The 23,209-nt window shown below is 35.8% G+C and overlaps 1 protein-coding gene across 2 annotated transcripts; it reads left to right on the top strand.

Annotated features, from left to right (window-relative positions):
- Positions 1-315: 315 nt before the first annotated feature.
- LOC131789794 (copine-3-like) lies at positions 316-12,839 on the top strand. 2 transcript variants are annotated; one of them, XM_059106966.2, is made up of 16 exons: positions 316-660; positions 2,054-2,233; positions 2,969-3,034; positions 3,498-3,572; positions 4,840-4,923; positions 5,934-6,023; positions 6,609-6,704; positions 7,492-7,578; positions 7,712-7,771; positions 8,774-8,907; positions 9,144-9,198; positions 9,428-9,479; positions 10,279-10,412; positions 10,778-10,941; positions 11,046-11,115; positions 11,639-12,839. In XM_059106966.2, exons 1-16 carry the CDS (start codon positions 529-531, stop codon positions 11,768-11,770), a joined length of 1,611 nt encoding a protein of 536 aa, XP_058962949.2. In that variant the 5' UTR covers positions 316-528; the 3' UTR covers positions 11,771-12,839. The 2 variants fall into 2 exon arrangements, with proteins under 2 accessions (XP_058962949.2, XP_058962950.2); XM_059106967.2 differs by lacking the exon at positions 6,609-6,704 and adding an exon at positions 6,766-6,861.
- Positions 12,840-23,209: the final 10,370 nt, after the last annotated feature.

A 23,209-nucleotide genomic window follows, 5' to 3' on the forward strand; every position in this document is an offset into this window, starting at 1 on the left:
CCCGTCGAGTCAGGGCTGGAATTTCCTCCATCATTTCAGCGGGATTCCACCCTCTTCCCCGACTCCAAGTTTTGCCGATATTCCTGTCATACGGGGAAAGAGGAGGTCATGATTTTCCGGCCCAGGTTATTTTTAACGCTCAGTTAAAAAAAAAGACTTCGTTTTAGTCTTTTCAGCTCTTTTCCATTTCCGCAACTTCATCAATGGACAAAATAAAGCTGCCTCCAAAGGGCAAAGGGCCCTGGGACGAAACAGGCTAACTAGCCCCAGAAGGCTTTTCGGTGAAATAGAACCCAGTCTCCATCTAACATTGTTTCCGGAGGAGTGGTTGGATACTTGGTGTCTTGACAAACATCGATCGCATCAGTAGTTGTGATCGACTTGAACTGATTTTATTTATTGGAGATTATTACGCTCTGTAACTTTCATTTTCCAAGCGTTTTAAAGCAAGCAATTTTAGAAACCTCAGCCACGAGCTTTTAACTTGTTGGCTTCGTTTGTTTTTGTCCTCCGTCACAACAACTTGAAATGGCAGCAGAGTGTGTTACTCGAGTCGAGTTGCACATCTCTTGTAGAGGTTTGCTCGACAGGGACACAACTTCAAAATCCGATCCACTGTGTGCTTTGTATATTCAAGATTCACTTGGAAAGTGGGTTGAGGTGAGTTTTTCCCACTTGTTAAATTGAGGATTCGAAGACTCGATCGCTAGATGAGACATGCATCCTTCAGCTGTTAATAACGGTAAACTAAGATGGTTTGCAATTGTTTACTTTTATCATAACCCCAATTTCTTTCCAGATCTTTAAAGTCGTTTTAAAGCTAGAAAAGTTTAAACCACGGCAGCTATCATAAGCAATAATGCAACGGAGTGGTTTTTACTTTCCTGTTGGTTCTCAAGAATTGGTTGGAAAAATGTATTATTTTCAGGAATTTTTAATTTATTTTAACAAAAGTTATGGTTTTATGTTGTTCATTTTGATATGTGCATATTCAGATGGTCAATTGCCTAATTTATCCTTACAAGTACGTATTACCTTTGCCTTTTATGAATATACCAGTCTAAAACTGAGAATCAAAAACAAAAACAAAATAACTATCAAGGAAAATTATTTAAAATTTTTATTTCTTTTCTATGACAGGTTAGACCTTAAATGCAAATGTCACACTTCTGTGGCTTAGCAACAAGTTATGTCCAATGTCTTTTTAAAATGAAAATTTTCTGTGATCTCCTTCCTGGGGTTCTAGTAGGTTGGATCAGGAACAAGGAAAACTATGACTGAAAACTGAAATATTTATGTAAGAATTGCAGCTATTTCTGGCCAATTTTTAAACTGAAAAAAATGCCAAATTTGGTAACATAATCAACATTTTTTACAAAGAATTCACCCTTCTCAGCTTTCTTTTGTAGCACCTTTTAAAAAGTAGTGGTTGTCAATGATTTTTATATTTTTGAATTTCTAAGGTGATCTAATTCCAAAACAGTTTGAACCCCTTAACTCCTGGAAGTGATTGACATAAAACTTCTCTTTATAATATCCTCATATTATTCAGCAAACAGGTTATGAGAATTATCAAACTTATCAGGTGGAAGTGGTTATCTTGATCTTGCACCAAATTCATATAACTAATTTACAAAGAAATGTGTGATAGCCAGAAGGGAGAATTAACACTAAGATCTTAGGAGTGGGAGGATTTAATTAATTTTAACTTATCATGGTCTTGACACAAGTATATTGGATAGTGTGGCATGAGAACATGAATGGGCAAATCAAACCATAACTTGCAAGTTCTATGCATTGGTAACTGGCATTTCCCAAATAACCAGGTGACTACCAGAGTTCTGCCAACTACATGATAACATATCACTGGTTATTGTGGTCAAAATTATTACCTATTGGCCCTTAATAAAATTTTCAAAGTCACCTACTTTTGCAGAGTCTGATGCCTACTTCAAACCGTTTTGAAACCCTATGTAAGCTATAATTTAAATGCATTTATGTCTTTTGAATGCTGCACATTTTTATTTCTCTCCTTTTTATCTTTCCACTTTAGTATGCTAGGACTGAAAAAATCCAGAATAACCTTAATCCAGATTTTGCTAAAGGAATTGTGGTGGACTACTACTTTGAGATGGTTCAGAAACTGAAATTTTCAGTTTACGATGTGGATAACGAGACCAGTTCACTGGGAGATGACGATGCTCTGGGTGATATGGAGTGTAATCTTGGGCAGGTAAATCTTCTTTGTTGTTATGTTGCTCAAAGGCTTTTAAATGTCATGAAGAATTTCAGATAATCAGGACTGTTACTGTATCATGACTAAATCAGATTTTTCTCACTAAATAAATAAAGAGTGGAAATTTAGTAAACATTCCCCAAAGTTTTACTTGATTAGAGAGAAATAGAGAGGATTTCTATTTGCCAGATGCTTCTCAAATTTTACAACTTTATTGTTGTTAACCACATACAAAATAATTATACGAAAACTTCAGTTATTAGTGTTAAGGATGGGTGTATAGCATTAGTGATAGTGGTTTAATTCATTGCTAAGTTCCAGTCTTGTCTCTGATTGCCAGTGACAGATACTGGTGCCTTCAAATTTTCTGGCGGATGCACTGCATTGGTAAAATCTGTAATGGAAGAGAATCTGAAAATTTTGTGGAACCAACCTTAGACAGAGTGACATTATTTTATACTTGACACATTAGTCAGCTTCCACTATCATGATAACCCTTTAACTCCCACGATCTGATTGTTAATTCTCCCTTCTAGCTGATACACATTTCCTTGTAAATTAGTTATGAGAACTTGGTGCTAGATCAAGATAGCAGCCTCTACCTGATCAGTTTGAATATTATCATAACCTGTGTACTGAATAATCTATGGGACATCAAAGGAAGAACTTTAATGTTATTAACCTCTGGGAGTTAAAGGGTTTATTTATTTATGTGTTTGTGTAATATTCTAGGTGGTTTCAAAGAAGTCCTTTGCAAGCACACTACAAATCAATGGAAGGCAAGTGGGAACCATTAATGTAAGTACACTGTTATGATCATTGTACAGCGTATACCAGTTAGGCATATTCAGAATATATAGTGATTAAGAATTTTTTGTCTTCTTAGATGAACCCCTTCTGTGTTATGTCTTCAAGGAGCCCACTATTAGCCTGCAGAGCAGGTGTAATTTTGGCTTGCAAGTGCTCAGTATGCTGCCATCTTTAATTTTAGTGGCAGTGGAAGTCTGGGGAGAGAAAGAAATTTGTATTAAGGGGGTGATCAATGGTTAAAAATAAGGAGAGGGGTGGGGTGGAGGAGTGAATATTAGCATGTGTTATTCCAAGGATACTAATTACCTGTAGGTCTCTGAGGGCTTAATATGTACAGTACATCTTCTACAATGTCAAAGAACCTACCTAGTCAGAGAAAAACTCTCCGTTAATATGAATGCATACAATGTTATGTTAAGATCAGATTTTCATTGATATTAACTTTTTGCAGGTATATGCAGAAGAATTAAAAGGTGGAAATGAAATAGTTAACCTTACTTTCAGGGCAACAAACCTAGACAACAAGGTACCATGTTATGCTTTCATGATACATACATGCACAGAACTAAACAGTTATTTAGAGTAATTCTTTGGTGATACATGTACATTGTATCATTTTGGTTCGTCATAATGGGTTTCTTTTTAGATAAAATAAGAGAGATGGTAAGGTTTCTTTTTCTTTCATTTCTTTTTTTTCTTTTTTTTTTTTTTTACCTTTCAAACCAGTTTAATTTTCAATTGTTATTTTGATTCCTTTGTCATGTCTAAATTATTAAAATCATAAATGAAGCAATTTCAAAATCTACTGCTTTGGATAAAAAAACAAAGAGGAAGCAAACAATTTTTGGAAATACATCGTAGATGGTAGAGAACGGTTAGAAGATTAAGTTCGTACTGGAGCCTATTGGCTTATAATAATAATAATAATGAACGTTCTTTAATACGCATTTAAGAATCTCAATGCGCTTACAATTTTTACTAAGGTTGAGATCGGACGTCAGCATAATCAGGCGCCTCTGGCAGCCGCTTTAGTCCATGTAACGACCTCACCTTTTCCCCCCCATCCCACCCCAGGGGAGGACATCCATCACACAGTAATCTCGTGCGTGGGAAATTAACGTCTCCTACCCCTAACCCTGCAGGAGACGGGACCTCCATTTATTCGTCCCTATCCGAGAAGACTAGAATATCTAACCATTTCTTGATGTTGAGAAAGGAAGCATATTCTTCTCAGTTAATTTTAAGACCCTGAGTGTTGGTCCGGCCGGTATTGAACTCTCGACCTCCCGCACAGCAGTCCGGCGCTCTCCCAATTGAGCTAACCAGGCGGCGGTTATCCAGCTGAAGCTTATCCCAGTTTCCATGTTAATTGAAGAGACAAGGAGTAATACTACCCTGCCTTGGATGAAATGCTAGTCCATCCCAAGGCTACCCCTCAGAAGTTCATCAGGCTTCCCTAACATTTTGCAGGACAAAAAAAATTCTGAGTAATCATTAATGAACTGAACTACAAACTTGTGGATTTTTTCTCCTAACTGCTCTACCACTAAGCTACTGAGAACACTATAAGAAACAAGACCCCTATTTACCTTATATGTGACACTTGTTTTAAATATTGGAAGGATCTGCAGTGTCAAAACTGGTTGTTTGTGTCACTAAAAATGATACAAGAGATAGTAAATTTAGAGCTCGCAATTTACTTTCTTTCTGGATCTATAAATACTGTGGTAATTATCAGTTTAAATGACTGTCAGTTTAAATGACTGTAAATTAAAATTGTATTATTCTGATAGGACTTTCTGGGCAAATCTGATCCCTTTTTACAATTGTCCAAACTGAAAAGTGATGGTGGAACTTTGCTTGTTCATCGCACTGAGGTGAGAATGTTTACAATTGAAACATTATTAGTCAAGAAAAATAACTTTGCTTGTTAAAGTATACAGGAACAGTCATGTGACTGATGGCTGTTGAGCAATCCATTTACAGATACTTTTATTAATTCAAATAACTATTTATTAATTGTGCATGTATGTGTTGATGCAAAAGTACACCTTTTGCTTTCTCTTTTGTAACAATTGATTTTTACATGTAATTATTATTATTATTGAAAAAATTTAAAGACGCTTGTCTTACTTTCAAGGTCTTAAGGTCATAATGATTGGCCGGATACTGTACTGTACGTTCACTTTGGAATATTCACTTGAATTTGAAGTTTACTTATTTGATCATATTTAGATTGTTCATTTGTTTAACTGTTGGTTTACTTTTTAACATTTAGTTGAAATGGTTGTGTATTTGGTTGTTGTATTATGGAGCTATGCTTGATATCAAATGAATTTCTGTAAATAATGTGGTACCTGCATCCTGTAAATATGTCAGTTAACCCTTTAACTCCTAAGATCTGATTGTTAATTCTCCCTTCTAGCTGCTACTTATTTCCTTGTAAATTAGTTATGAGAACTTGGTGCTAGATCAAGATAACAGCCTCTTTCTAATAAGTTTGAATATTCTCATTACCTGTCTGCTGAAAAATGTATGGATATTATAGGGAGAAGTATCATGTTGATCACTTTTGGGAGTTTAAGGATTAAACAAAAATTTTCATGTTACTGTGCATCTGCTTGGTTATAGATTGACATCAAAATGTGGTAAGAACAGGAAAGTGGCACACTTCAAGTATGGCTATGTGTGTCACTGATGTTCTCACCAAATTTTGATGTAATATCCTTCTTCAATCTATTTTAACAGTATAGACTCGTTGAATCTGGTTTTATATGATAACAAGGCAAAATTGTGTACATGAGGATGTCAACATTTGCCCTCTATTTTATTATACAGCAAGTAAGAACCAATTTCCTTTTTTTTCTTTTTTGTGGTAATACTACAGGTTGTCAAGAACAACCTCAATCCATCATGGATGTCTTTTAGCATCGCGCTGGCAACTCTGTGTGGTGGAGACTATGATGCACCAATTAGGGTAAGTTCAATAATAATGATAATAATAATAATAATAATAATAAATAGTAATTATTATCAGTTTAATTTAAAAGTTGACAAAATCTGTGTCACTTAAGCACTACATGTAATTGGGAGATTTAAGGTTCCAAGTGAATTAAATTAAACTGAGGATGTGTCAAATTTTGAGTGAAAAGCAAACTTTTTTTGTTGTGACAAAGGACTAACACTTGAATTATTAAATTTTATCAACTCAGTTGATAAAACCTCATTTTCTTGTTACTCCTTGCTTACATGTGTACACAGCACCATAATTTATTTATAATAGAAAACTTACCCCTTCCACTCAAATTGTATTATTGGCAAATATTTGGTTTTATCAATTGAGTTGATGAAATAAATATAAATTTACCACCTCAAAGAGTTTTTTATTATTAAGCAATTCAGTACGATACTTTTAATCCTATTGAGGTTTTCACTGAAAGATGATTTGAACATGTGTAAGCAGACAAGGTAGCCAAACTTGTAAAACTGACCTTTGAAAAATCCAATTGCATGACAGACACTTCAATCAAATTTAACAAAGTCTAATTTATAATGTTGCCAGATTGGCTGTTACGACTGGGATGAGGATGACGATAATGATTTGATTGGTTGTGTGGACATCACTCTTCGATCTCTGATTGACAGTAAAGAGTCAGGGGTATGTACATATTCTATACTGATTTTTTTATTATTGTTTTGTTTACATTTGGTCGCAACAGATTGATTGCTATGACTACGATGATGATGGAAGCCATGATTTTATTGGCTCAACCAATGCCTCTATGCGGCAACTGATAGAGACAAAACAATCTGGGGTAAGGTAAATGTGATTGGTTACATGTACAGGTGCAATATAAAGCAGAAATTATGTCAGTAATATGTGACAGATTTTGATTGGTTCTGACTTATGATCTACTGGAGGACAGGTGCATTCTAGGTAACATCACCACGAGCAACATTTTCCCTCCTTATTTTATAAAATAAAATAGATTCTATGTTACCATCCATGGGTCTGTACAGTAATAGATCACAGAAGACATAAAAATGTTGTAAGAAATTCATGACACAGTCATCTGAGTTTTTGCTTGCCACCTTTCTGTCCTTAGTTACTTACTGGCGTCATCTACGATCTGTTACTGGACATACTCATGGCAGCATTAGAAGTTACAGAGTTTCATCTTGTGTAAACTGTAGCAGGTCTTCTTTGTTCTAGAAGATTGATGTATTAACAGTTTACTGTTAAGTAGTATTTTCTTAAATCCTTCCCTGCACCTTTACAGTTCAGGGGTTATTCAGGGACCAAAAGAGATGCCCAAAAATGCATTTTAAAAATCTGCAAAGTCAGGACAAAATCTTTTCAACTGGTGATGTTTCTTGGTCACAAAAGAAGTCTTTTTGAGTTGAAGTTGTCTTTGCTAAATTACATTTTTAAATTTGTATTTCAGAAAGGACTTGACTTAGTCAATTCCAAGAAAAAGCAGAAGAAAAAGGGCTATGTGAACTCAGGAGTACTGTATGTGTCTCAATGCAATGTATGTAGTCAACATGTTTTACCTTCCATTTGTAAGTGACTCCAAAGACATTTAGCAAACTTTTTTTTTGCAAGTGCTGAATACCAGCTACCATTCACACCTTTAATTATTGTAATTTGTTTGTTTTTATCAGATAACCAAACTTTACACATTCCTAGACTATGTCATGGGAGGATGTCAAATTAACTTTACAGTAAGCGACACATAAACTTTGCATGTACATGTATATTAGGGTTTGTAGAGTGAGGGGGGGGGGGGGGGAAATCCAGGAAAGTGGTGGGTAGAGAATGAGATAGTCCTACCTTGTATCAAATTTCCCTCATTTGTACCATTTTTGTTTGTAAGGGTTGGGAGAGCGGGGAAATTGGAAGGGAGGGGGGTTGGCTAGACAATCAGATATCCCACCTTGTATCAAATTTCCCACATTTGTACCAATTTGTATATAAGGGTTGGGAGAGTGGGGGAATGGGTTGGGGGGGGCTCCTAGACAATCAGATATTCCTACCTTGTATCAAATCACCCACATTTGTACCATTTTACTCTGCATGTACATAAGGGTTGGGAGGGTGGGGGAAGAGGGGGTAGGGGTGGATAGACAGTGATATATCCCTAACTATTAACAAAATTTGTACCATTTTAGACAGATCTTAAAACCTACTTAAGTGAAGAATTAAGTTACATCTGTAAGATGGCTCTTAACCCAGTGTTTCCAGATCAGTTGGAGATTTCTTTTGTTTAGGGGTAAACTGAATGACAAGAAATAAACTTTGGGAGCAAGAATGAGAAACAGCATCCAGTGCAACCCACATTTGACAACAGGCCCGGAAATTGACTTTAGGTTTCAGAGTTGGGTGAAAATTAACAAACAGACAGTGGTCTAGTTTGATCTGTACTATTATCAACAATGATATTCATCATCGCAGTGGTCAAAATGTGTTGGACTCATGAGGTGTAGCCAAGTGAGTCCATATTACATTTTGGGTGACACGTTTGACACAAGCAGCACAGTCTGTGCTCTAAGTAACAGTAGGAAATTGGCCAATCAGATCGCGACATTACTGCCAATCATGGTGAAAAAACTCTTCCCAGTGAGCCAAGCAGTTTTCTCTACTTTTTCCAATGTTTAAAAGGTAGTGTACACTGGGACATGTACTGAGACTTTTCTATTGGCCAAATTTTTTCTTACCCTACCTAGGTTGGTATTGACTTCACAGCATCCAATGGTGATCCACGCAATGCCCAGTCTCTTCATTTTTTGCATTCTCATGAACCCAATGAGTATGTCAAGGCTCTAGTAGCTGTTGGTGAAGTTTGTCAAGACTATGATACGTAAGAATAACTTTTGTCCATTCCACCATTCCACCATTCCTTTGTTCCATCATTCCTTTATTCTACCATTTCTGTGGATCCTATATTTCCCTTCCCTTGGTTCTTCAGTATGATTTCCCTGTTCCTCTGTTCCTCTGTTCCGCTGTTCCTCTGTTCCAATTTTTTCCTTTATGCTCAACATTGTACTTTCTCTCTCGTGAAACGTTTTTTCATTGACACTATTTTCCTTATTCCAGTGATAAATTTTTCCCAGCGTTAGGATTTGGGGCCAAAATACCACCAGGCATGCAGGTCTGTAAGCAACATATCTTCTTTGTTTTCTTTTTCCATTTATCATTTTTTTTCCTCTTGAATTTTGATACCTCGGTGAGGGGTGAGTATCAAAGAGAGAACTGGATTGTGAGTAAGTTTATTGTGTACATTTGTATACTTTGTATAATATAAATTACGTAAATAAGTTGTTTTGTTAATTTTTCCTGTTCTTTGCTTTAAGGGTTTTTAATTTGTTTTTGGTTTCTAGGTTTCCCACGAGTTTCCTTTGAACTTCAACCCGACTAATCCATATTGTCATGGTAAGAAACGCTAACCGAAATTTCTTCTGTTCCCTTCCTTACACAATCCTAACTTGATACCAAATGGAGGCTACTGTATTTATTGTATTTTAAATATTTTTGCAACGGGCGGGACGAAATGTTTACAAAAAGCTTACCTTTTACTGCGTGGTAAGAGTACTTCTCGTTGTTCTCTGGTAGGACGCGATGATTAAACAGATGTATCCGTTTATCTGTAACAACAACAAAACGCTCTCTTATCTTGAATTAAACTATAAACGAAGAATTGTAATCGTTCTGGAAAGGTTTGAAAATCGGGGAGTAGCACTTGAAGTATAGCATCGGATATTTCCAAGATTCAGCTGAGGCATGTTCGGTCGGTCATGCGCTGCGCTTACATTAATCGCGCGTGAGCTCAAAATTTTGATGGACTATAATCCATGGTATTGGTGCAAGAATATCTTGTACTATACCGTAGATAATACAGAGGCCTACACGCGGTTGTTTTAAACCGGCTGCCTCTTCTCTACAATCTTGACAACGCTCTCAAAATTCTTAGAGCGTTTACACGGTAAAACTCAAGACGCAGATTACAAAGGATGCATTTTAGATAGATAATTCGATTAAAAAGAATTAAAAGAATTCGGACATGTCGCCGCTCATCAAAATTCGGCGGAAATAAAATCTTACTTTCATTCTTAAATGCGAATGTATGCTATTTCGCATGTACTGAACGGAAAATAACGCGCCTACGATGATCGAGATGCTTCAGATGAAATATGTTGTAGTTTATTTATGCCAATTTTTTTCCGTTTCGCAGGCATCCAAGAAATTGTTCTTGCATATCAGAATTGCATTCGCCAAGTGCAGCTGTATGGCCCAACCAATGTGGCGCCGATCATCAATCACGTGATTAGATTTGCTGAGCGAGCAGGCCAGGAAAACACAGCATCGGTAAGGAATCGATATCACATCGGCCATGATCGATATTTTGTTGGTGCTCAACAATATACCGATGGCTGTTGAATTCCAAATTCTGCCATGGGTTTTTGTGCGTTTCTTTCTTTTGTTTTGTGTTAATCTAACCAGTAGTATAGCGGATCAAAAAAATGATCACCAACCCAAGAATCTCTAGTTATTAAACAAATTCTCCTGGTCAGTACCAAAGGAAATTACACAGAAGAGTAAGGAGAATTTGGTTACCAATGTTAAGGTGTCAAGGGTTAAAATTGCTTCCACACAGTTTCAAATTCTCAGTGTTAAAGACAAGAGACTTCTACGGCAGTAGGTATTAAGAATTGCTATTTCGATCCCACCAGCAATACTACGTGCTTTTACTGTTGACGGATGGCGTGTTATCAGACATGGCGGAAACAAAGGCCGCCATAGTAAAGGCTTCTCGCCTTCCCATGTCCGTGATTATTGTAGGAGTTGGACAGGCTGACTTCAAAGACATGGATGAACTTGACGCTGATGAAGGACGGTAAGGCTAAAAATTGAGTGTTCTTTAAAGCAATCCTGGTTCGTAGTGATTTTGCTTAATATTTTGGTTACTATTAATAAAATCTTCTCCCCTTCATGAAATAGGTTACGATCTGGGCATAATTATGCGGAAAGGGACATCGTCCAGTTTGTACCATTCAGGGACTTCAAATCCGTAAGTAGACAGCATTGTTTTGGAATCTGCCTGTGCTAATTAACTATCATTGCGTGAGTAGGATTCAGGTATCTGACAAAGAAGTTTGTTCCAGCATGAAGGATTATATTGAGTTTCCCTGACAGTGTTCGTAGACTCTGAAGATGATCTCCGCTCAGGTTGTCGAAACGTCAATCACCACTACCGACAACAGTCCTCCTCAGGACTACACTCACCCGGAGGATCAAACTACACTATTACTAGTGTTCGTTCCATTTTGAAGTCTCGGGTTCAGAGAAGCACTTTGATGGTTGAGTTTCATATCCAAGAACACAAAACAATCACCCGGTTTGTTCTTAAACTCGAACGTTTCGATCGTGAGTCGAGCTCGCCCTAACAGGTCTTCTTAAAAGATAGAATTATGGCTTCTAAACCATGGCGTCTCAGCTTGTCAAAAGTCCAGAATTAAATTATACAATAATGCAGCTTTTCGGACGAGTTATTTTGCCATAATGACTTAAGAAATTCTGCTCTTGTTCCACAGCAACCTCCAGCAGTCCTGGCCAAACACGTGTTAGCAGAAATCCCTAAACAAGTCCAGGAACATTTCAACAAACGTGGCCTCGCCCCCGTGCAGTCAAACGGACCTGAACCACCCTACTTGGGGGGTCTTTAATGAAATATTTAGTTCTCGCTCGTGCAAACTTGGTTTAATGAACTCGCTTTAGTGCTATTTTAGTTTTATGAATTTTTATACTCAGTTAAGGTGGATGTGACTTACCTTAAGAGTTTTTTATAAGCCCCCTCGGATTAAAGGGGGTGGGAGAAGGGGTTATTTTCCAGTCACAGATTAGAGAAGGAATGCGCGTCATTTTCTTGGTCGTGAAAGGTCTGGGTACGAGACGATAGTATGCGATGATCGTTACCCGGATGTAGCAGTGGGCTTTGTTCGATATTTGCGAAGTTCGTCACACGTAGTATGCATGTGAACATTGGTATTGGTGATGTTCGTTTTTTCAGTAGCTGGACTACAACATAAGTTTGTTAAGTTCTCGGTTAAGAGATTGTCGTGAACTAAACACTTATTTTACTTATTCAATCGCTCTGACGAAGGGTTAACGCTCGAAACATCAGCTTTTTACTCTTAACGGTGGCGAATTAACTTTTTAAACTCAGTTGTTGATGCTAAATTACTTAGTTTACGGAATTGCTGTGGATTGCAAATCATTTTATTTCAGTCATATTAGTCTTTGTTCGACAAGGAGCCGATAATGGCCACTCTGAGTTCGTTTCATCAAAGTTTTCACGAGAATTAATTTTCCTGGCTGGATTTGCCAGTGTTTTGATAAAATTATGAACCCAAGGTCTTACATTTAACTGGTTTCTATTTGCCTTATAATTACTCAGAATTGATTTACAGAAATGAAACAGCACCGAGTAATAAATTAAGTTATGAGCTGTAAATTTTTTTGTAAGATTGACACTCGCAAGTGAGACTTCACTCGCGTGAAAGTCATCGATGTGTCTGCTTTCTCGTTTGCGTGTTACTTGCGTGCGTGTCACTTAGGCTTGTACGCGAGAGCGAGGACTTATGCGCATGATAGTCATCTTGCTCTCTTGTGCGCTTGTTAATCAAGTGTAACGTAGGCTTATACGCTAATTAGTCTCGAGATGATTACAATTTGGAGATTTGATATCTCTTATACGTGAAAATAAGTCTTTTTGAAATAAAAATGACTTGAGGACTGCTTTAGAAAGCTTGCACCTTTTTCTGTGATAAGTAGAGTAAATTACTCCTTTTTACCAAGGCAAACTTTTTTCCCAATACAACCAACATTATGAATCCTAGTAGCATATAAGATGCCTTGCATGTCTGAATCAGACAACAGCAAAATATGATTACAATTTCTAAGGTTCTATTGATAAAATTATTTAAAGGAAAATTATAGAGAGAGAGTAGACACTTATTCAGCTCTGCTATTGCTCAACGGAGTGCACAGTTTAAGGCTGATCATTGATACCCTTCCAAACATGCCTTTCCTTCCAATTCTCTTGTCAAAACAAAGCTCTAAAAGAATCTACATCAACTTGTTGGGGTTAATATGCAGGAAGAATGCTGCGCCAAACGCATCAACAGCATTTAACCTTCTTGTTACGTAGATGTATAGCAACTGGAAGATGTTCAACCACATCGACTGACGAAGGCTAGCGATATGGCAAACTAAATGTCGCGATCTAAGCACGACTAATAATTGCATTGTGAGAAACGATTTCAAGCTTTATTATTGGGTTATCACGACAATGAACAAACATCTTTTATAAAACAAAATTTGAAAGATTGTTTGATAGAAGTAACAGGGTTAATCGGGCAAGTCGAGTCATGGCATGAGAATAAAGCTTTTCAAGAAATTTATCTTCAAGGTTCCATTTTATCTAAGTTCGAGTTATCATTTCTCTACAGAAGTTTTACAATTGATTTAAGAATGAGTCTTCAACTGAAATCCTCTTTCGTTTTCCAAGTGAACGAAAGTCTCCGAACAGCCATTCGATGCTTCTCGGCCCGCTTTACAAGTTCGGAAAACTCATTTGAATTACAGATGATTTCCAAAGATTAATATTCATATTTGCGAGCAGTCTTGCACGTGGAAAGAGCCAAGAATTACGAGAAATTTTAGCGTCTTCTGCAGCTTCTCTGAGGCCGTAAAACACATTATTTCGACGTTGTAACCTTAGCTTTGGTCCGCTCTGTCAAGTGTGGCGTGTGTGTCTTGACGTTGTTGACCTGGGTGGTTCAAATTTGACGTCGAGGACTCATGGATGTCATTTTGTCACGATTCTTGTTGAGGTAAATAACCTTCATAGAAATACATTTTTGATAGAAATATAGTGTCCGTGCCTCTCGCCATTGTAAAATCAGTCCAAATTGCATAGTTGGATGTGAAAAAGGATTAGTTTGCCATACTTTGTACACGGCAAGACAATTCCTTAATGGCGGCCGCCATGACAGTTCTTCTTAAGCCACGTGATCTTGCGGGCAACAGTGAGAAATTTGCACTTTTTTTCTGCCGTATGTCAAGAGATAATTTTCACTTGTACATATTGATATCTTATGTATTTATTTATCCCTTATCGTACTTTTTATCCATTCTTGTCCCATTTTGATATCTATACATGGAGAACGTCTTGTGTAAATAATAGAAGTGATATTATGAATGAAAGTGATCCTCGCAGTGATGTGCACTACTTAGGCAGTAGTGAAAATAAGGCCTGAAAAAAATTTCAGGCCTGTACGGGATTTGAACCCATGACCTCTGCGATACCGGTGCACCGGTATCGCAGAGGTCATGGGTTCAAATCCCGTACAGGCCTGAAATTTTTTTTTTTCAGGCCTTATTTTCACTACTGCCTAAGTAGTGCACATCACTGCGAGGATCACTTTCATTCATGTCTTTATCCGCAGTTCAAATATATGACTTTCATATATTCTTAACCGCAGAAGTGATATTATTATTATTATTATTATTATTATAAAATAAGATGGCTCTAACTGGTAGTCCTTTTTTTTTTGTTAGGTTGATGCAAACATTTATCTTTGCTATTGACAATTATAAGTGTTTTCCTAAAGGTAGCTGTGTTCATATTCACAAGATATTTCCCTTTTCTTCCTTATCAAAAGTGTCAAGCATGGAATAAGAGAAGATTTGGAAATTCAAACAAAGAATAAAAGCAGGATAACTTCTAACAAGGTTGGTTTTATAAGTTTTTTTTTTTATATAAAAAAGTTCTTTTAACTATCTAATTGTCTGTAAAAACCTGCAGTGAACGCTTAAATTTGGATTAACAGTTGCCAATTTAAAACATTTGAGAGTCGAAAATAAAGAAAAACTACTAACAAAGAAATAACAGTACTGTGATGTCTGATTTCAGACAGTAATTTCCGATAATGTCTAATATCTGTAATGTCTGATTTTTAACAATACCATGTCTAATTTCTTGGATATTTTCTAACTGGAATAGTTTTCGATTTCAATAGCTTACAGCACTGTTCATCTGACGAATCAATACTGCCTTTCTTTTCCATGTGATGAAAAACTTTGGTATCAAAGAAACATCTATTTGATATCATGAAAATTATGACCATCGGTTCGCTGTATCATGTTACCATAGCAACAATATAGCCTATCGAATTCTCCTTGAATTTAAGATCAGTTGACCATAGCGCAGAAGGAACATAGACATCATATTTACATTTTATTGGACGATATTCGTCTATAAAAAGCGCAATTTTATAATGCAAAGCTTTTCAATCAGCTAGCCTCAAACGAAGAAGTTGTCCAATGTATCAGCTCGCGGGACTAAAACGAAATCCATTGTGTTCCTAGTATTTATGTCTCCATTACCCAAAATTCTCATAGATCTCTGACAAGCAAATCGATCTGTTATTTTCAAAGAGATCAGAACAAATTGGCGAAACCTACTTGCTAAATTTCTTTGTTCCTCAGGTTAAAAACGAAATAAGATATGCTCCAAAAATGTCTATCCCTGCACGCTAATTTTAAAAAAATTCTTCTTTATCACAAAATTGAGCCCAACTTGGGGGCCTCGATTGCTTGTTATAGTTAAACTCCTGATCGAGGCTAAAACAAAGCGAAATATTCACCAAAAATTTTATGTGTACCAATTTTTTTTTGTCGAAGACGCTGTTTCGATTTCTGATAGGTGTAATGACGGTGTTCCTTACTTGAGCCTAAGTGCCGCAGCTTTTGATGGTAAGAACAAAATAAAAATTATGCTGCAAAATAGTTTCCTTCTGTTTTTCAGAGTTTACCGTCAACTGAGAAAAAACTTCTCGTTTTTTTTTTTAATTAACGAATATTTGTGAAGCCTAGTTGTTGAATGTTTAAGCTTTTGAGGCTAAAACTAAACTCAAAGAAGAATGCCCCTAAAGCGGAGATTTCTCACAAAGATTCTTCAAATTTCGAAATTATTTATTTATTAATCCTTATATAATAATTAAGGAACATAGAGGCTAGAAACTCTTCTGGCTAAAAATCAGAGCAAAATAAAATTCTTTAAAATATTAATGATTCCTTTTTGGTACGAAAATCGGTGAGTGAATTCAATTAAATTCAAAATACGTGTTATAATATTGCTTTCTTGTATGACACTAAATTTTTTTTCACCAAGAAAATGTCTTGAAAAACCTTACGGTAGTCTAGAGAAATAGTTTGGATATAAGCTATGAACGATAAAGGCTAGATGTTGAATATGTTAGGATTTGAGAAACTGTAGTCTGAATCAATTCAAATTTCGGTTAGGCGATACTGTTCCTCATTGCCAAACAAAGGCCTAACAACGATGAAGTCCAGTTTTAAATGAAAACAATTCACAATAACTCAAAAATGTTCCAGAGTAACGAATTTATCAAAGAAATTGGTTACTTTACTTCATATTAAGCACTTCTGAAAAGAGCCTTAAGTCGCCAGAAATTTGCTGATATTTTTTTAACAGACAGATGAACCGGAGTTGTTTTATAAAAAATAATTTTCTCAAGAATAGTTTACAGCTTTTCTTTTTCTGAATATAATGTCCCTCGCGATTCCATTTTTATTGGAATTCAAATATTCACTCATTTTCAAGCGCGTGGATGTAAATTTGCGTTTTTTTAACGAGCAAAAGCATACATAAACAAAGTATGATTCAATTTTTAAAGTAGGATTCTTTGTTTTGATCCTTTTGGACTCTTTTTCGAAAAACAAAAAACTGAACTTGAGCAAAGTATTTAGTCTCCTTAAAGATTATTAAACTCGGCAGATGATAGGAAATGAAATCCAACCTTTCAGAAATTCATCTATTTTGGAGAAAATTATTTTAAATTATAATTATGTTGTCGCTCAAAAAAAAGTGTCAATCACGGATTCTATTTTCATTGTAATTGAAATATTTACGGATTTTCACGCACGAGTATGAATATACTTGTTTTTATTCAGCGAAAAGAAATTTGCAAAAAACGTTACTGGAATTGCCTGATGTTTCTTAGGGTTTTCAGCCGAAAATGAGAACAATACTGCAGCATTTAACGTGACCTTTTCAAAGATTAATGTTGACTCGACAAACTATGCGAAATGAATTCCAAGCCTTCAGAAACTCTCTCTTTAATACAGCATGATTTTTAAATTACATTTTGTCTCAGGAATAGGCGGTAGAAAAAACGCATCGCGCAGGAATTCCATTTCATTGTAATTCAAATATTCACGCAAGATTTTCACACAAGTGGATGTGTACGCATGTGTTTTTTTTTTTTTTAAGGCAAAGGGATCTGCAAAAAAAGCTTTAAGAATCCTGAACTTGATATTTCTTAGGCCTTTCAGCCGAAAATATAATGAGGACTGCATTATAAATTTGTTCTTTTCAAAGATTAATATAGACTCGACATACTATAGGAAATGCATTCCAAGGTTTTTAAAGCTAATGTTTTGGTCATTTTCTTTCTGCAAGACCTGTGCGCAAAAAAACAATTTGATTCTTTGACCTTTTTTAGGCTTTTTCATCGACAATATGAACAAACGAGCGTAGTATTAAGTTTAAAAATAGGGAACGAAATCCAAACTTTCGAACCTCATAGATATAAGCTATTTTCTTGGAATTCTGTTATGGCATCAGAGGAATTGCAACGGCAACAACATCGAATTCCTCGATTTATTAGCAATTACATTTAGTTTACCGTTAAATCCAGGTTGCGTCCACGTATAGTCAATTAATGATGCTGTTACCTCGCGTTAATAAGTGTTCCAGTAAATAAACCATACTCAATCACCATCGTATGGGAAGGCAATATAGAAAAGTTATTACCGTTGTTTATTTATCCTTTATCTTAAATTTCTTGCAGACAGACTGGTGATAAGTGTCTAATGCTTCAAGAAAGACTTCTAATCCGTCGAAGATTTATTCAAAGGTAAAATACAGGCGCACTACATTTTTCTCAAGAATACGGCAAACCAACAGTCAGAATTTTCCACCAGCATCAAGAACTACGACAGATGTTCACAAATTTGATATTGAAAGTTTAACAAAATCTTTAAGGGCTGTTTAAAATTTTCAATTTCCCGCCAAAAAACTTAGAAAAATACGGGCGCTTAAAATACGCATGCGCCAATTTTTTAAAAAACCTGTTCTGTAAGTAATTTCTGTTCAAATGTGGCAAATTTTCCCGCCAAAAAACTTAGAAAAAATACGGTGCTCAAAAATACGCATGCGCCGGATTTTGTTTTTTTTGTTTTTTAGTCGTATTATTATTCACTTGTCAATAAACTTTTATTTCTATTGTCTTGTTGTCTTGTATTTATTTATTATTGACAAAAATAAAGTATTTTCAATATGTGTAATCTTTATTGTCTTTCAACCAGCAAATATTCTATTTGTTCTAAATTTAATTATTTAAAGAGTTGTCCAGGAAATTTTTCATATATATACTAAGACTTTTGGCGGGAAAATCTGGAACAATTTGCACAGAGTTTCCCCTGGCAACTTTGTTGGCAAAAATTTTAAAAGGTTTGCTAATTAATTTCCCGCCAAAATTCCTTTAAACAGCATCTCGTGCGCAAAAATTTCAAACAAAAGTCAATCTTTTTTCAAAAAAAAATTTAAGTCCGATTTGCTTTCCATGTGAAATTGTGCATGCGTTATTTCTCATGTCTTTCGTAAAATTTTTTACTACAATGGTTTTGCACGAGATGATGTTTAACAGTTACAGATACGAGAGCATCATGGCAAAATCAAGAAAATTCAGCAGAATTTAACATAAAAAATAATGATCTTTGAACCGAAATTTTTCAAAGCCAATCTTTTTTTCTCCTTAAACTATAATTTGCCATGATGCTGTTTCAAGTAAAAAGATCTTACATAAAGCAACTAGCTTTCAAATGTAACCCAGGACACAAAACAGAAAAAAATATAAACATTTTGTGCAGCAAATAGTCATCAATTGTAACGGAAATTTCTCTAACATTGGCTTTCAACACAAAAGCTAAGTATATCTCGAGGTCTTTGCTTGAGTAAAAAATGTATATTTGCCACAAAGATTTATTTGAATAGCGTGAAATAAAGTAATTCAAATATTTTCACTTGCTCTTTGAATTTGATTTGATTTGCCTGAGCCACAAATTTCAAAATTTAACTGCAAGGGTTCACAAAACCTTATCAATATTGTTGAAGCATATAAGGGTCTAATTTGCTTTCAGCAAGTGCGAAGACATTTCACAATTGCTGGTTTTCAGTGTCACGCCATTCAAAATAGATCAAAATAAAAAATAAAAACCGTTCAATCGATTTAGTCTAGAATCTGGAAATAGAAAGAAGCTAGATATGTAAAGACTCTCGCCAAGATTCAGGTCACAGCAATTTTTCTTACGGAAGATATGAGGAGAAACGTTTTTCCCAAATTTATAGAGATTTGTATGGAGCCGCCATGCTGGTGCCCACCTAGATGGGCACCAACATGGCGGCCGGAAACCAGCAGAAACATCTGTCACTGAGTTTTGCTACAAAAGCGTGAATTTATCTCTCTAAGAACTCATAAACGTAACAATAATACTTTATTCTAATACAAGAACTGTTCAGATAGCTGAATTTCCCTAAATAAGTCACCTTTTAAACCAACATAACAGCTCTCTCGCTCGTCATGTAAAGGCCACGTCACGCAAAAGCTTAGAAATTCAAGAGTAGTCTATCACTAAACCAAGAACCCATTTGGAGTGAAAATTTGTCTGAATATTAGTTTTTAGCTGCTCTAATACATCATGAAAGTAAAATCTCAGGAGGATCAATAGTTCTGAAGTCTGAAATTTAGTGACGTCACGTGAAAACCAGCAATTAGGCTCCAGTCAAAATATTTTGGTAATTCAGAGAAAACAAAATCTGATATTTCAACTTATAGTTGCGGAAGCAAATTTTTTAATTCCAGTTTTGACCTAGAGGCTAAGATTTTTATCCGTAACTCCGCTTGCTTTCTTCAATAAATTCAAAATTTCAGAATTACTCTTTACGAGGAGTGTAACACGGTTTTAAATTTTGCCAATTAATTAACTTCGTATTCAAAATTCATATTGAGAAAATAGTGTTACATAAACCAGCAAAATGACAACCATTGCAACATCAGAATTAAGAAGCACCGAATTCTTAACAAAAGCTGGAAATTTAATAAAATCGTTGGATTCCGCTATGAATTTTGAATCAAACAATTTGGGCAAGATTTCCACAGCCATGCAGGTACTCATTATGCATACAGTTCTTGTGTAATTAAAACAGTGGTGGAAACGACAGATTACCTTTGGGACTACGGCCTTGTTTAAGGATGGTTATAATGGAGATCTTTCCGATACGAATTCAAAGAGAAAGATTCATTTTCACGCGAATACTATGTTGATCGAAGGAAAATGTGTAATCGTAGGTCAAATTCAATAAAAGTGAATGCTTAAATGAAACTCCTGCGAAACATAATTAACTTCGGTTGCACATTATACATCTTTCCAATGGTATGAATTTTTTTTACAAAGCACTAATAATGCACTAACTATTTCGGAACCTTATTGAAATATTTCACGATTTTGTTGAAAGAATTGATAGGGGAGAACCGCTAATAATGTTACACAATGGAGGCCTTTTTTCATTTCAAAATTAGCTTGTGAATTGTTCTCCGCCGATTTCATATAACATTTTTCAACGATTTGAGATAAAATTCTGCATCTTCGTCTTCCGATGAAATCTTTTTTCCTTGAGAAACGAAAATCGATAATTCTCCGTACCAACTGAACAGAGGTGAACGTCTGGCAGTAGTACTAATCATTATTTAAGTTCCTCGTTGGAATTTCTCGTCGTTTAATCCAATCACCCTCAAAAATAAAAATCTCGGTATATTCCACGACGAGAACAGGAATTCATTTCACTGGTTTATGTAACAAAGAATTTTATCTTCAGCGAGTTTTTTTTCTTTTTATGTTCTCGTGACCAGGCATTAGCGTTTAAAGATATAACTTGTGGAAAGTCAAGAGAACATTGGTACTTACAAAGAAAACTATAGACCTAAACCCTAAACACAATATATAATGTACAATTACTTAAAATCTGTAATCAATGTTCTCTTGCAAACTAGATTCGACCTCAGGTGATGAAACAAAACGGTAGACATTAGTTTTAAGTTGGCACTGTGAAGGTATTGTTTCAATTTCAATGAATTCAGATCTTGTCGACGATGATAGGTAAATCAAATCAAGTTGTTTTCCATCGTTGGCTACATTTATAGTTACGTTACTTAACGCTCAACGATCAAAAGCCGTGACAGAAACAGTCGATGGTCAGGTGTTATCGTCAGAGTGAGTGTTGTTTAGCCAGAAAACGGCTTCTTTGATAAACTAAGTTTCGTCAGTTTGATCAGGGGTCATTAAAGGCGAGTTATAACTCTGTTTTGTGAAATCCATGGGTCAGTTTTTGAGTGACGTCATTTTCTCTCAAGTCAGTTTTGATTCGTCGTTTAAGGTTACAGAACATTCTCTTCTGTTCAGTTTGATCAGAAGTCATTAAAGACAAGTTATGAGTGTGTTTCGTGAAATCCTTAGGTCAATTGTTGAGTGACGTCATTTTCTCTTAACTCAGTTTTGAATCGTCGCCTAAGTTATCCAGAACATTATCTTCTGTTCATTGTTACAGTCTTTTGTTCCAAATCTGAGAGGAGTCTGTCCTACGTTGGGAAACAAGCTTTTCCAACTCAGTCCCTTCTTGTAGCCATTGCATTGAGCTAACCACCCAGCAATGTCATAGTTACAAGTGTAGTTTGTAAGTCAATTGTGCTCAGTCATTTGATTATTAAGGTAACATCAATTCTGTTCAACCTAAAATTTTCATTTTTGGCTTCCATTTGCCCTCTGCTGTCCAAGGTCTTTTTCTAGAGTGCCATCTTAACATATATCACCTTCTTGCGACATCAACTGAGATAATATCTTGATACGAACTGTTAAGCAAACGACTAAAAGACGATCGCTGATACGAAATTAAGAAAAAAAAACAGTTTTCTGCAGTCCAATTTTAACAAAAGCGTGGTTGCTACCTTTATCAAGACCATGATCCGCATTTAGTTTCCGAGATGAATTCCTCCAAATCAGAGCTTTTAGTGATATCAAATGAAATTGTAATACGATCGCTCGAAATCTGCGTCACAGTCCATATCATTAGGAACTAATTCAAAAATGGTGGCTTGATATAAACTATTTACTTACCAATTAATTCCATCCTTTTCCAAACACGAGATGAATGACATGCTGGCGACTGGCGAGGTGTAAAGTCTTCTTGCAAACACAAGACATATCTAGACAGCCACCATTTTTGCTACAAATACTAAACAATTTTAAAGTTCTTATCTTTGCAGTATCTTTTGTACATGTTTTGATTCCACTATCTTGTCTTGGCCAGATTCTTTACTCTTGAATTCCATCATTCCGACATCATTCCTTTTCCTGAAAATAGAGAATTAGAGATGCAATGAGAGATTGCTTGAAATTACATACGAGAAATTGTTCTAAAGAGAGCTTTCTAAAGAGAGCTTTCTAAATAGCTCTAATCTAGAGTTTTACCAAAAGATAGCAATTTCTTTGTTCATCAATATATTCCAACCATAAGTTTAGCTTTTGCAAAGGCCAACACCATCAAACAAGGTTATGAGCCGCTTAGGCCAAGCAACTGACACGTGTTGACGCGTCAACAAGACTTTCTGAATTGCTCAGCTTCATAACAAAATATTTTGGTAAAATTTTTCAAAGTAATGCTCACCTTCTGTCGTAGTAACACAGGCGTCTTTCCAACAAGTCAGGTGTCGTATTCCTTCCATATTGTAACTTTTTCTTCGGCACAGATGGACGATACACCTTTGCTCCTCGACAGACAACGTTGTTTGCTGAAAATTCTACAATTCCTGATGAATATGGATTAGCAGCTTTAGCCAATAATCGGCTGATACGTCATAGATTTGGCACGAAGTTTAGTTTGCACGTTCGGTCAGCTAATTAAGAATCAAGAAGAAATTAAGGCGTCGTAAATGCGCTCGTGAAAAGAGCCAAAAAGCAGC

This window comes from Pocillopora verrucosa, chromosome 11 (genome assembly GCF_036669915.1).
Source record: "Pocillopora verrucosa isolate sample1 chromosome 11, ASM3666991v2, whole genome shotgun sequence".
Classification (NCBI taxonomy): domain Eukaryota; kingdom Metazoa; phylum Cnidaria; class Anthozoa; order Scleractinia; family Pocilloporidae; genus Pocillopora; species Pocillopora verrucosa.

Coding starts and splice junctions, on each gene's coding strand:
- LOC131789794 (XM_059106966.2), top strand. CDS start 529: ATGGCAGCAGAGTGTGTTACTCGAGTCGAGTTGCACATCTCTTGTAGA. Junction 2,234..2,968: donor TGGAGTGTAATCTTGGGCAG/GTAAATCTTCTT, acceptor GTAATATTCTAG/GTGGTTTCAAAGAAGTCCTT. Junction 4,924..5,933: donor TGCTTGTTCATCGCACTGAG/GTGAGAATGTTT, acceptor GTAATACTACAG/GTTGTCAAGAACAACCTCAA.